The following is a 13,738-nucleotide window of genomic DNA, read 5'->3' on the forward strand; positions in this document are numbered from 1 at the left end:
CCAATTAATTTTAAAAAAAACTTTATTGGGTAGCATTTGTCATCAGATCTAAAAACCCAAACAATCCGAACAACTGGGGAGCTTAGCGCAACAGGTGACTAAAACCGGAGATGTGCTGGAGCAGTCTCAATCCGTGATCTGTTTTAGACTGGTATGAAACAAGAGGGCGGAGAGGTCCAGCGTGTTCTTCTAGTGGATTTTCAGTACACCGAACACGACCAGAGTGGATAGTGAATTTGAGTTTTCTATTGACATATTGCAGACCTGCACGTCACCCGAGATCGTCCTGGATGCACCCAGGGCCTCCCGAAAGCACAGATGTTTGGATACAGTGACTCAGATGTTTGGACAGAGCAATTTTCTCCCTGGCTTGTCCCAAGTGCGGGTCTCTCCTTCCCTCCCAAACTCGTTTCACTCTGCTCTAAACAAAAAGGCTTGGATAGAAGCAACAGCTAAAATAAAGGCTTCAGCCTGGTTCAAATCCAGAATATTGGACACAGAATGTGACACCCAGATCATAAAATCACAACAGGGATAAGTGAATGGGAGAAAGGGGGTTCATACAAAACCCAGAAGTGGGACATAAAACAAACCAGGGACTCCTGACTCGCACGGCTACAAATGGCCCAGAAAACAGTTTGGGCTCTAGAAGCAAGAGCAGGACCCAAACCAGGGCAAGGTCCTCTATCTGTCACCTCGGCACAGACACAGGCAGGCTGGTTGCACCATAAAGATCCAAGGGGACGGTGACTTTGGAGTCATTATCCCCGACAAATGGCTCCCCCTTTTTGTAAGACATGGGGCAGTTTTTCTGAAAACAACCGTTAAAACAGCAGTGGATTATTGCTTCTTTTTTCTTCTATTTTTCCTTCCCTGCTCTGAGAACGCCCTCCCCAACCTATAGAACAGCCCTCCTCAACTTGGCCCTCTCCAGCTGTGTTGGACTACAACTCCCAGCATGTGTGAGCAGCATGCTGGGAGTTGTGGTCCAACACACCTGGAGGGCTTCTGGTTGGGAAAGGCTGATAGGGAGGTTTTTTCTAAACCCGTCAAGCTTGGGAGAAGTGTGCAGAAGACAAGAAATTCGGCCCCCACCTGACAGTGCCACCCCGCCTCCCAGCAGGCACAGCCAGAAGCCCGTCTTGCAGAAGGGCAGCCCCGGTCAGGGCTTCAGGGACGGCCAGACAGGGCGGCTGCCACCGAGTGCCGAAGCAGCAGACAGGAGAACTCCACTTGGCCCGGGAAAGAGCGACCCCCGGCTCAGCAAGCTGACGGCAGGGTGCCAGGCACCCCAGCCAGCCCTTTGCTGGTCAAGAAGGCGTCCTGCTTGGGGCGTCGGCCGAGGAACTTGAGCAGCATGTCAGAGGCATCCAGCGAGCCGCCCGGGCGAAGGATGCAGTTGCGATAATCCATCCCCACCTGCAGAGAGCCAAGGCAGAAGCTCAGTGTGGCACGGAGAGTGGAGTGACGGCCATGACGCTGACGGTTGCTAGACTCTCAGCCTCGCCTACCTCGCAGGGTTGCTGTGAGGACAAAACGGGGAGGAGGAGGAACATGCGAGCCACCTTGGGCTCCTTGGAAGAAAGGCAGGATATAAATGAAAGAAACAAACAGCATGCAGTTCAGAGGTCACGCCCCAAACCACGATTTGGCACTTTGGAGCGGGCAAATTGCCGTTCGGAGACACCCGACTGCATTCATGTGACACGGTGGTGCAGAGCCACTTTCAGCACGAGGGCTGAAGATGCTCTCGGGGGCCGCACTCCGCTGGCGGGCAGAGCCAAAGGCAAAGGGGGCAGGGCCAAAGCGGAATACAAACTAGCATGGGTCCGCTCACACGCCAGCGGACGTTGTGCACAACAGCAAACAAGGGGCAATTGTTTTTGCCCCTCTGCCTGCCCTGCAGAAGGCAGGGTCTGTTTGTTTCCATACCTTACAGTTCATGATCCCTTCCTGCTTGAACCGTGTGCAGAACATGTCCATGGAGTAGACCTCGCTCCAGAGGTAGCCGTAATATTGGGCGTCGTAGCCTCCTGCCAAGTGGCCAAATGTGGCTGGCATGCTTGTACCTTGCAACAGGCAACATAAGAACAGGGTAAGGCCTCTGGTGGGCAAAGAGACCTCCAGCAGGCCCCTCCAACTAGATTACTGTAATGCGCTCTACATGGGGCAGCCCCTGAAGACTTCAGTCAGCAAAGGTTGCCACGGACTGAGGACTGTCACACAGGTTTTCAGTCATCTGCAGTGGTCACCAGTTGGCTTCTGAACCCAGTTCAAGGCAGTGATCTTGGCCTATAAAGCCCTAAATCAGGGGTACTGAAGCTCTTCCAGCCCAAGGGCCAAACTGCTTTTCAGAGCAGCTCTCAGGGGCTGCATTCTGGTGGCTGGCAGGGCAAAGGGATGGGGCAAAAAGGCTGGGGCATGCTGGGAGTTGTAGTCCAACACATCTGAAGGGCAGCAGGTTGGGGAAGGCTGGTTTAAAAGGTGCCACAGGACGCTTTGTTGTTAACGTAGATTTGGTGAGTAAATAAAGCATTACCGGGGGCGGGGGGAGAGGGCCCGGGGCCAGTCTGAAGCCTCCGCTGCCCCCTGCCGGTTACCTGGGGTTGCCGGGATGCCCAAGATCTCGTCACAGAGCCTGGCGTACTCCTCCACGGCGTCGGCCTGGGTCTGTGTGTGCAAGGCCTGGTCGACCTTAGCCAGAACGATCTGCCGTAAGTTGAACAGCCCTGAACAACATCAGAGAGGAGCAGAGAAGTGGGTGGGCCGTTCTCGGGAGGGAAGCCGCCTGGCGCCAGGAGGAGGGCAAGGGCTGCGGCTGGGTGGGAGAAGCCCTGCACTGCACACAGAAGGCTCTGGGTTCAATCCCTGGCCTCTCCAGGGAGGGCTGGAAAACAGCCACCTCAGAAACCCCGGAGAGCCGCTGCCAAGCACAGCGAGATCAGCCAGGGGGCTGAGATAGCAGCTTCCTGTACTCCTGCTTAACTCAGCCCTTCGTTCACAGTGATGAGGCCCGGAGCCCTGCTTTATTGAGAACGTGAGGGCTGGCACCTTGCTTTGTTCAGAACCACGAGGGCTGGCACATTAGCTTATTTGAGAAGCTTGGCAGCAGAGCACACGCTTTGCGTGCAGAAGCCCCCAGGATCAACCTCTGGCAGGATCTCCAGGTCACACTGGGAAGAGCCCCATTTGAAACAATGGAGAGCTGCGGCCACTCAGCGTAGACCGGGGTGGGCAATCCAGGCCCTGTTGGACTCCAGCCCCCATCAACCATATGGCTGATGGTCAGGGGATGATGGAACTGCAGCTCAGCAACATCTGGCAGGGCACCGGTGCCCCCTCCTCTGGGGTGCCGAGCGGCTGGGCAGCGTGAGCGCAGCAGCACGCGCGCGCCCCTCCCCCACCTGTGTTGGCCTGGCGCGATCTGATCAGCTTCTCCAGCAGCTCGTCCGGGAGGGGGCTGCCGGTCTTGTAGTGCTTGGACATGCGCAGCAGTGGCTCTTTCTCCCATACCCAGTTTTCCAGCATCTGAGAGGGAGCCTCCACAAAGTCCCGCTCCACGTGGGTCCCACTGAACATGGCGAAGTCAGCCTGTGGCGAGGAGAGGAGCCTGAACATTTATTGATTACATACATTTAAGGTGCAGTCCTATGCGTGTTTAGGCAGAAAAGGTCCTATGACTCCCAGCATGGCTGGCTAGGGCATGCTGGGAGTTGTAGGACTTCTTTTGCCTAAGCATGCGCAGGACTGCGCCCTTATGCACCACTTGCAAGTGAAGTCTCCAGGTGGCCACAAGGAATCATGAAAAACACATCGCATCCCCCGGCACCCTCCAGATGTGTGAGACCACAAGTCCCATAATCCCTAGCCACCAGGGCATGGCCAGACAAGCCACCTTCCGGCTCTGGTGACAGGTCCGAAGTCCAACCTGGGCCGCTTCTGCCCCCCCTCCCCGCATGGCTCCGGGTGCTGATCGGCCTTCTGCCCCGGCCCGCACCTGTGAGCACAGCTGGTGCATGACGTGGCCGAACTCGTGGAAGTAGGTCTCCACCTCGTCGTGCTGCAGCAGAGACGGCGCGTCCCTCGTGGGCTTGGTAAAGTTGGCCACCATGGCAGCGATGGAGATCTGGCGGCTTCCGTTGGCCAGCAGGCAGCCAGGCTGCAGCCCAAAGCAAGCAGCGTGCCCGTACTTGCCCTCCCTGGGAAGAAGACGCACCGTCAGAAAGCACAGCTGCCCCCACGGCTCCAACACGCAACGGTTCAGCCAGAGATGTAGAGAAAAACAGCCAGAACATCAGGCGTCTTTCTTTAAACCGGAATATTCCCCCTCCCCTAAACTTTGGGAACGTCTGTCTCAGCCAAAGGCTTGCCACTCGAGATTTTCTAGACATAAATAATGGGACATTCCGGATTCTACAAGAGACGGAACTGGGTTGATTTCACGCTCCTGTCTACAGAACTGCTTTCTTAAAAATTAAACTTACGATTATTTCTGGTAATAAACAACAGTGAAGTATAAAAATCTTTGCAGTTTAACCTTTCAAACTGTGCCATTTTAATATTTAAGGCTGCAATCATTTACTCAGGAGTAAGTCTAACTGAACTTGGTTGACTTACTTTTGAACAGACATGTATAGGATTGCACAGTTAACGTCTCAATGTGTTTAATGCTCTTGTTCTTATCGCATTAAGGTTCTATTGTTTTACATAGTTGCACATCCCCCTGGGTGGCTTTTTAGCAGATAAGGCAGCATATCGATGTTAATAATAAATAATGCCTGCGATAATAATGATCTTCCTGTTAGTAATAAATAATGTGTTTAATGCTCTTGTTCTTATCACATTAAAATATTTCCTTGTTTTAAGCTGCTGTACGCCTGGGTGGGCTTTAGCAGTAAAGAAAGACAGACAGGCATTTCTGTCACCAGGGGTTCTGTTAGGGTTGGAACTGAGCCCATAGAGCCCCAAAGCAGCTGATTCTGAGGAAGAGCTGCAACCCGTGGGAGAGGAGCCGCTTGTCTCTCAGAGGCGCAGGTGCAGGTAGAGCCCCCCCCACCACTCGCATTCCTGAGAGAGAGAGTGACCCTGGCAGCGAAAGAGCGGGAGAGCGGTTGTGGCTAGACGCAAGGCGCTGGTGCAGAGGGAGGCGCGAGGTGGAGGGTGCCGAGAGGAAGCGCTCAGCCCGCTTGGCGCTATGGCAACGGCTGCGCCCCGATGCCCCACGGGTAAGGGGGGAGCCTCCCCTCCTAGCCCATATGTTTCAGAGCTTTCCCGCCCTTCTCCTCAAAACGGGGACCAACTTTATAGATGGAGCTTAGGTTACCCTGTTAGGATACCCTTTGCAGTTCCTTGCTCAGTCGCTGGCAATTGGCATCTGAGTCATTAAGTTGAAACGGAATAAAGCCTTGGAGAGATTCCCTTTTGTCTGCGTCTTGTTTGGGCTACTGGAGGGGACTTTGAAAGGCAGCTAGGGTGCTCCTGACAGGTTCTGTGTCAGATGCTGGGTTCTGGACCCCACATACACAGCCCGAAATGGGCGCAGGGGAGACCGGACATCCCCTGTGCCCCAGCTCCCGCTCTCAGCCTGCCTCGGCCAGACTCACCGGGGATAAAGGTCCAGGTAGAACTTGCCCAGGGTGTCTCCCGAGGCTACATCCTTGACAGTGTAGAGCTGCACATCTTCGTGCCACACCTGGACACTCTCCTCCCGGTGGAAGGTGAGGCCCAGGAGCTCCTGGTAGATCTCCAGCAGGCCTTCTGTCACCACTTGCATGGGAAAGAACTCCTTGAGCAAGTTCTGATCCACATTGTACTGTTTCTCCTCCACCTGGTTCATGTAGTAGCGCATGTCCCAGGCATTGATGCGTCCGTCGAAAGGCAGGCCTTGCTTCTCGCACTCTTTGTGCTTGAGCTCCAGGATCAGGGCCCGCTCCTTCTCACCCAGCAGCTGCAGCTTGTCGGCCAGCTCGTCTGCAGGAAAGAGAGGCTGAGGTGGAGGAACTGGAGGCACAGAGAACCGCAGAAGAAGAACTTGCCTCCACTCCCAGGCTCCCCCTGCACTATATGAGCAAGCAGGAGGGGCCGTCCTGGTGGTGCGGAGATCCAGAAACGGGAAGACAGCAAAGCACAGCACAAAGTCACACAAAAGAGCCGCTGCTGTGGCAGAGCCAGGCGGGTTCATCTAGACCAGGAACTAGTCCACTGTTTCCAACAGCGGACAGCCAGATATCCTCAAGGAGAGCCCACAAGTAATGGGCAGAGGCAGACTGCCACTGTGCCCATCATGGCTGAGGGACCTCCATGGATTTGTCTAATGCCTCTAAGCTGGTGTCTGCTGTGACACCTCAAAGCCAACATGGATTTGTCAAGAACAAATCCTGCCAGATGAATCCGATCTCATTTTTTGGTCAGGTAACCTCCCTTGTGGACCGTGGGAATGCTGTAGACATCATATACCTCGACTTCAGCAAAGCTTTCGACAAAGTGCCCCATGATATCCTGATGAGCAAACTAGATCAAAGTGAGCGAGATGAAACAACGATCCGGTGGATCCACAGTTGGCTACAGAATCGGACTCAAAGAGTGCTTATCAATGGGACCTTCTCAAACTGGGGAGAGGGAATGAGCGGGGTACCGCAGGGCTCAGTCCTGGGCCCAGTGCTCTTCAACATTTTTATTAATGACTTGGAGGAGGAGGTGCAGGGAATGCTGATCAAATTTGCAGATGACACAAAATGGGGCGGGATAGCTAATACTTGGGAAGACAGAAACAAAATTCAGAGTGATCTGGACAGACTGGAGCGCTGGGCAAAAAACAACAGGATGACATTTAATAGGGATAAATGCCAAGTTCTGCACGTAGGAAAAAGAAACCAAATGCACAGTGACAAGATGGGGGATATGTGGCTCAACAACACTACAAGAGAGAAGGATCTTGGAATTGCTATCGATCACAAGCTGAATATGAGCCAACAATGTGATGTGTCTGCAAAAAAGGCAAATGCTCTTTTGGGCTGCATTAATAGAAGCATAGCTTCCAAATCCCGGGAAGTCCTAGTTCCCCTCTACTCAGCACTGGTTAGGCCTCATGTGGAGTACTGTGTCCAGTTCTGGGCACCACACTTGAAGAAGGATGCAGACAAACTGGAGAGGGTTCAGAGGAGGGCAACAAAGATGATCAGGGGACTGGAAACAAAGCCCTATGAAGAGAGACTGAAAGAACTGGGCATGTTTAGCCTTGAGAAGAGAAGACTGAGGGGAGATAGGATAGCGCTCTTCAAGTCCTTGAAAGGTTGTCCCAGAGAAGAAGGCCAGGATCTCTTCTTGATCATCCCAGAGTGCAGGACACGGAATAATGGGCTCAAGTGACAGGAAGCCAGATTCCGGCTGAACATCAGGAAAAACTTCCTGACTGTCAGAGCAACACAACAATGGAACCCATGACCTGGGGAGGTGGGGGGCTATCCCACACTGGAGGCATTCAAGATGAGGCTGGACAGCCATCTGTCAGGGATGCTCTGACTTGGATTCCTGCATTGAGCAGGGGGTTGGACTCGATGGCCTTGTAGGCCCCTTCCAACCCTACTCTTCTATGATTCTATGATGATTCTATGGCAGAAAATGCTGTAAATTCAAATTATCCCTTGTGACGGGGGGCTTCCTTTTGCCTGCACAGAATCTCCTGCCAGCTTTTTCTTTAGGGGAACCCCAAGTTCTAGCACGATGAGAGAGGGGGGAGAAAAAACCCTCTCTGTCCACTTTGGCAGAGAAAGCACAGAGAGAATACTCTCCTCCCTTTCTTGTTGTGCTAGATCTTGGAGGCAGACAAAGAAATGGCTGGCCGGGGCAGTCATGGTTTTGGAGGTGTAGTGGGCTTCCCCTGTTGGGGTACCACTGCGGCAAACAGGACCCCGTGGCCCTCTAGGGCCCAATCCGGCAGGGTTCTTAGACACGGGTGGCAGACAGGTGTTCCTCACCATTCTGTCCAGCAGCCTTACCTAGGAAAGTCACCACTGTCTTGCAGTCCTTGGCCATGTTCATCTCCAGCACGAAGTCGGCATGTGTGTCGAACCCAAGCAGGGCAGATTTCCTGGCCCGAAGGTCCACCAGCTCCTTCAGGATCTGGCAGTTCTCCTGCGGCGTTCGGAGCAGAGAAGGAGTTCAGCTGCCGGATGCAAACCCCGGCACGAAGCGAGGTAGGGAAGGGGCCCAGGTCCCCACCCGCTGCTTACCCCCTTGCATCTGGAGTTGAACTGCGCCTCCATCTGCCTCCGGGTCTCTGGCACGTGGCACTTCTTCATCAGGGGGAAATAGTGGGGGTACTTCAAGGTGACCTTGAGTTTCCCATCTTTTGCCTTCTCCAGGGAGCTTAAGAAGTCCTCAGGGAGCCCTCCTGGGGGGAAGAAGAAGGAAGGCAGAGGGGACCGGTCACGGGGGGCAAAGAGGCCCAGGGGAGGGGCTGTGGCTCAGTGGCAAAGCCCCCACTTTGCATGCAGAAGGTCCCAGGTTTGATCCCCGGCAGCTACTCCAGTAGGGCTGGGAAATAATCCTGCCTGAAATCCTGGAGAGCCGTTGCTGCCAGTCAGCGCCTGCAAAACTGAATTCAGAACCATCAGGACTGGAATCTTACTTTGTTATTTAAGGAAGGGCCACAAGATAGCGGTGGAGCCCCTGCTTTGCATGCAGAGGGTACCAGGCTGGTTTAGGCACCCATTTCTGCCCTTCAGTGCGGACAATACTGAGGTAAGCGCAGCAATGGTTTGACTGGGCAGAAGGCAGCTCTGTACGTTTTCCATTTGAGTCACGGTTAATTCGGAACCACGGGAACTCGAATCTCAGCTTATTTTTAAGGGGAAGACTGTGTGGTCTGCTCGTGTGCGCGCTCGCTCGTGCGTACACACATTTCCCATTCAGACAAGGAAGCCACAGACAGCACCCGGCACAAGCCAGGTCACTTGGGAGACCCGACTGCATCCGGCTCCATAGCTTTTCCTCCACGCCCTTACCCAGCTCCTCCTTGGTGAACGGCAGGAAGGTCGTGTCTTCGTTCAGGTTTTTGTTGAAGTCGATGCAAAGAACACTCAGCTTTTTCTTGATCTCTTTGATTTTCTGTAAAGGGGGGAGGGAGGGCGAGACTGGGCTGAAGGGAGCCGCGTGCCCCACTGATTCGGCGGCCTCCAGGCAGCGGCGCTTGCAAGGTGCCTTCGCGCAACAGGCTGGCACGAGAACAGGGTGCCCAGTTCCCAAGTCACCAGAATATACACTTCCATGATTCGTGAGTATCACACTGCCTTACGGCAGAGACCCACGTGGCAGGGATCTTAACCCTGGTGCGCGCCCCAGCCTCCGGCCAGGCTCAGCTCTGTCTTCTCGGCACTTCGAGCTCCGCTCCATTGCTTTTAACTGCCTGGGGCGACCCTCGAAGGGGCTGCTTGGTGTCGCCACCCACCTCTGCAACTGGGAACATGAAGGACTAACACCTGACTGGCCCTCATGGCAAGTCTTGTGCTGGACTACAACTCCCATAGTCCCCAGCCAGCATGGCCAACATCTGCCCTGCAGGTTTGAAATGCTGGCAACTTTGGAGAATGCTTTGGTTTTACTTGTGTGTGGGTGTGTATGGGTTTTTTTTGGTAGTATTAATTACGCAATTGTATTTTATTGTCTTACTGCAAACCACCCTGGGATATATTTATACAAATACCCAATAAAAAATTAAAAACAGAAGCACCAGCCTCAGTTTCCCCAGTGATTGTTCTTACAGTGACCACTCGAAGGGATCGCGCTCACCTCCTGAGTCGCCTCGGGGAGATGAAGGCCGCTTCTTTTGCCCAGTTTGATCAGCCTCTCCAGGTACCTCTTTGCCTCTGGCTTCACGGAGGCACCTTCTAGTTTTTCCTGGAAGACAAGGGGGAAAATAGCGATTTCCAGAGCAGAAGCACATCTGGCTTTTTAGTTGTGCTTCTCCAATATTTTTAGCCTAAGCAGTAGGGACGGATTGGAAAATTCTAACATTAAATGGCCTGTCAAACTTATCTTGCAGATAGCTGGTAAACCAGCAGAGCAACTGAGCTCTTGCAAGGAGCCCTGAGCTGACTTACCAGCTCAGCTCTGGCAAAGCTCATCTTTGTAGCTTTCCTAGTCAGTGATAACACAAGGGGAGTTATAACTGGAAAAGTATTTCAGCGCTACTTAAAAGGTAGATAAGATGAAATAAATGGGAAGATAAAATGCTGCCCACCACAAAGGTTATTGTGAATGTGTGTTGAGCCATGACAGGCTCACCTGCTTGATATGTTACAACCCACTCCCTAAAAAGACGGCAGAGTAGTGCTAGGGGGTTCTGTAACTGCAGAGACCATGCTACTCTTTTCAGAAGAACGGAAAAGTTGGTTTTTCTGCATTCTGAGAAACGCAGAAGGAACATACTGGATGTTGTGTGGCTGCCCCATAAAACGGGTGAGTGAACTGTGGCAATTCCTTGCTAAACGCTGAGCATGGGAAGACCCCTTGGGTGAGCCACACATCTTATTACAGCGCAGGGAAGGTGCCCATTGGAGCCCTTTGTAGCACAACTAAGACAAGATGGCTGTCTCACCTGGGAGGGCATGCTGAAAGCCGAAGGACTTTTTTCTGTCTGAACATGCAGAACAATGCACCCCGAGTCTCTCATCCGGGGCAGGGTGAGGTTCCCAGCATGTCTGCCCCTTAGCCTCAGCAAATAGTCCTTTGATTTACATTCTTGTGGGAATAATTAGTACGTGAGGCCTGTATTCTTAGCGAGTTGGCAGAGCACCTGAGCTCTTGCAAGGATCCCCAGGTGACTTAGGAGCTGGGCTCTCACAAAGCTTATGCTTATGGCCTTGTTGGCGCTCACAAAGCACAGCTCTGAGGTTTTACTGCCACTGATAGGTTTGAGGTAACAATGAAAAAATGAAGACAGCCTTTGGCTTCTGCTGAGGTGACCAAAGATGAGCCCATGAGTTGATTTGATCTAAATTAGGATTGGGGAAGGGCAGGTCTAGGAAAGATAATAACCTCTGTTGAGCTTAGGCCACAATAAATTTGTTAGTTGTTAAGGTGCCACAAGACTATTAGTCCGTGGTAGTAAAGACAACATGCTTGTTCCAGAGGATGCTGATGGAATTGTAGATTGCCGGATACATTTTCCGTCATGGTGTAGCCCAGGGATCCCCAACCTCTTTGGTCCCCTGGGCACATTTGGGAATTTGAGAGTCTGCTGTGGGCACCACCACAAAATGCCTAATCTGTGGATCGCTGCTTTGGCATCCTGTCGTGTCTGTGGATCTCAGGCTGCGTCTTATTCAGCAAAAGCTTTTGTTTCATGCCTCTTGGTTGCTGCAACATCTCTTTAATAAAGAATTGTCTAATTCAGCTAATTGGTGGTGCTGCAGTGCAGCTAATGCTTCCTTGAAGCATATGTTTTGGCAGTGTCCAGGAGTTGCTTCTTTTTGGGAGGAGGCATTTATATGGATAAATTTTGTACCGGAACACTCTTTACTATTTGCTGATGTACATGTTCTTTTAAATTTTTTACCGGTTTCATGCAAATTAACACACGTAAGCGTCAATGAACTCTCTGCACCCTTCTGACAGCTCAAAGATTGACATCACAACATTGGAAGGCTAAACGCTCCCCTCCTCTAATGCAATGGACTGAGGACTTTACAATGCTTTCAATATTTGAGGGGGTGGCATGTAGACGTCACCTGCAAATGGATCCTTATTTGGATATCTGGTCCGCTTTAGCCTATGCATAATTGCTAGGAAATTGTTTGCATTTCATATGTATTCATTGCGATGGGCGCATATTAAAAACACGGAAAGAAATAATTTAAAAAATAAAACAAAGTTTTGCAGGTGCCCGTGGACGCCACATTGGGGTCCCCTTCGCGGGCACCATCGGAGGGGTTTGTGGGCGCTGCATTGGAGATTCCTGGTTCAGAGAGCCTGTTTACTCCAAAGTCAGTCCCAGTGTCTTCACTGGGTCTTAAGCCAGGTAAGAGTGCAGAAGGTAAGAATGCAGCCCACGCCTACTCCAAACATTTTGGCCTACTTCTCAGCCCTGGCCAGTAGAGCCGACAGCGGATGACAAGATGAGTCACAGGCCCAAACTCCTAGAGGTCTGCTGTGGCGCTCAGAGCACCCGTTCCCCAACCTGGTGCTCTCCAGATGTTTGGGGCTGCATCTCCCATCAGCAGCCAGGGATGACAGAACTTGCAGTAATGGGGTGGGAAAGGGTGAAGGGGAATGGCAACCCTGCGGGACTCACCCTCTGGGGACCCAAGCCAACGGCGTCCCCCCCGCACTCACTTGGAGCCAGATGACGCGCTGGTAGACGTCACGCCGCATGCTCATCTCCACGTCGAACTCGGAGAGCTTCTTGTCGGCCTCCGTGCTGGCTGCGCGGACCGCCTTGCATGGGGATACGTGCTGCGGGAAATCCAGCATGTTCCTCTGCACTGAGAGGGGGAGAGACATAGCCATCCGTCATCATGTGCCGGGAGCTCCAGGAGCTCCCCAACTCCCCCTGCCGATTGCGGTCCACTAAGAAGGATCCCACAGCGACCAGGCCACGTTAAATCACTGGCTGCCCTCTTAAGGGCACTGTGCTAGACCCCGGAGGACTGCAGTTCGGGACGATCGGAAGCGCAGCCCAAGACATCCGGGGCGGGCCAGGTCAGTGGAGGCCACGAGTTTGCAATTCCTTCCTTCCTTCCTTCCTTCCTTCCTTCCTTCCTTCCTTCCTTCCTTCCAGGGCTGTCTTGTTTTGGGCAGGGGGGTTTATTTTTTTAGTGGTCAAGGTTGGTTTCAACAATGGCTTATTTTTGTAAACTATTATTATTTATTTCATTTCTATACCACCCAGTAGCCAAAGCTCTGAGTGGTTCACAACAATTCACAAGAAAAAATAAGTAACTTCTATAAGTACTTTTAGTAGGCAAATTTAATAAATGATGTTATTATTATTAGGTGCACCCCACTTATGGGATAAACTCTCTCAAGAGCTCTGCCTGGCAGCGACAATGTCTTTCTGGGGCCAGGCAAAGACTTTTCTTTTCTCCCAGGCATTCTAGAGACCTAGTTCTAGGTTATGATGGCTGTTTCCTCAATTCATGTGTTGTTTATTGTCTGGCATTATATTACATTTTATTTTTTAAAAATATTTGTATTATATTTTATATTTTTAACTGTTCTATGGCATTTAAGTTTTTTAACTGTTTATAATCCGCCCAGAGAACATGAGTTCTTGGGCAGATTAGAAATGTAATAAATAAATAAATAAATAATAAAAGCGAAGAACAGAAGCTAGAAGAGCAACAGCAAGCTGAGGCAAGAGGAAAATGCTGAGGTGAGGAAAAATGAAGCAGAGGATACTCCTTGGAAAAGGGTGACAGTTAGGAGCAGAAGAATTAGAAGACACTCGGCACCAGTGGAAGCAGTGGAGCTGTGGAACTGTTTCCAGGTACTTGAGGATGAGAATGGAGGGCAGCCTGCAGAGGAAGAATTACAGGGGACCCTGCAGGAGATCGAGCAAGAAGCTGAAGGTCAGTCAAGCAGAGGCGATGAAACCAGAGCCTACAGCTACAAGAAGAGAAGAGTGGTAGTAGTGGGAGACTCCTTGCTGCGTGGGATCGAGACCCAAGTATGTCGTGAAGACCCGTGGACTCGCCGGGTATGCTGTCTCCCGGGAGGACAGATTAGAGACGTGACTGAA

The 13,738-nt window shown here is 52.1% G+C and overlaps 1 protein-coding gene across 5 annotated transcripts in view; it reads right to left on the minus strand.

The window, feature by feature from the left end:
* The window catches only part of LOC146333898 (thimet oligopeptidase-like), a 24,393-nt gene continuing 10,655 nt past the window's right edge, over nucleotides 1-13,738 (minus strand). For all 5 annotated transcript variants that reach the window (XM_084825033.1, XM_084825037.1, XM_084825036.1 and 2 more), the window contains exons 3-13: nucleotides 12,334-12,482; nucleotides 9,790-9,897; nucleotides 9,006-9,108; nucleotides 8,232-8,392; nucleotides 7,998-8,133; nucleotides 5,604-5,970; nucleotides 3,998-4,199; nucleotides 3,405-3,591; nucleotides 2,601-2,729; nucleotides 1,933-2,069; nucleotides 1-1,419 (exon numbers count right to left, since the gene is read on the minus strand). In XM_084825033.1, the coding sequence (XP_084681159.1) occupies nucleotides 1,261-1,419; nucleotides 1,933-2,069; nucleotides 2,601-2,729; nucleotides 3,405-3,591; nucleotides 3,998-4,199; nucleotides 5,604-5,970; nucleotides 7,998-8,133; nucleotides 8,232-8,392; nucleotides 9,006-9,108; nucleotides 9,790-9,897; nucleotides 12,334-12,482 (1,838 nt within the window). In that variant the 3' untranslated portion in view covers nucleotides 1-1,260. The remainder of the gene's footprint in view (nucleotides 1,420-1,932; nucleotides 2,070-2,600; nucleotides 2,730-3,404; nucleotides 3,592-3,997; nucleotides 4,200-5,603; nucleotides 5,971-7,997; nucleotides 8,134-8,231; nucleotides 8,393-9,005; nucleotides 9,109-9,789; nucleotides 9,898-12,333; nucleotides 12,483-13,738) is intronic.

The sequence above is a fragment of the Heloderma suspectum genome, chromosome W (assembly GCF_057233095.1).
Source record: "Heloderma suspectum isolate Gila_16-S chromosome W, 16-S_ref, whole genome shotgun sequence".
NCBI classification, from domain to species: domain Eukaryota; kingdom Metazoa; phylum Chordata; class Lepidosauria; order Squamata; family Helodermatidae; genus Heloderma; species Heloderma suspectum.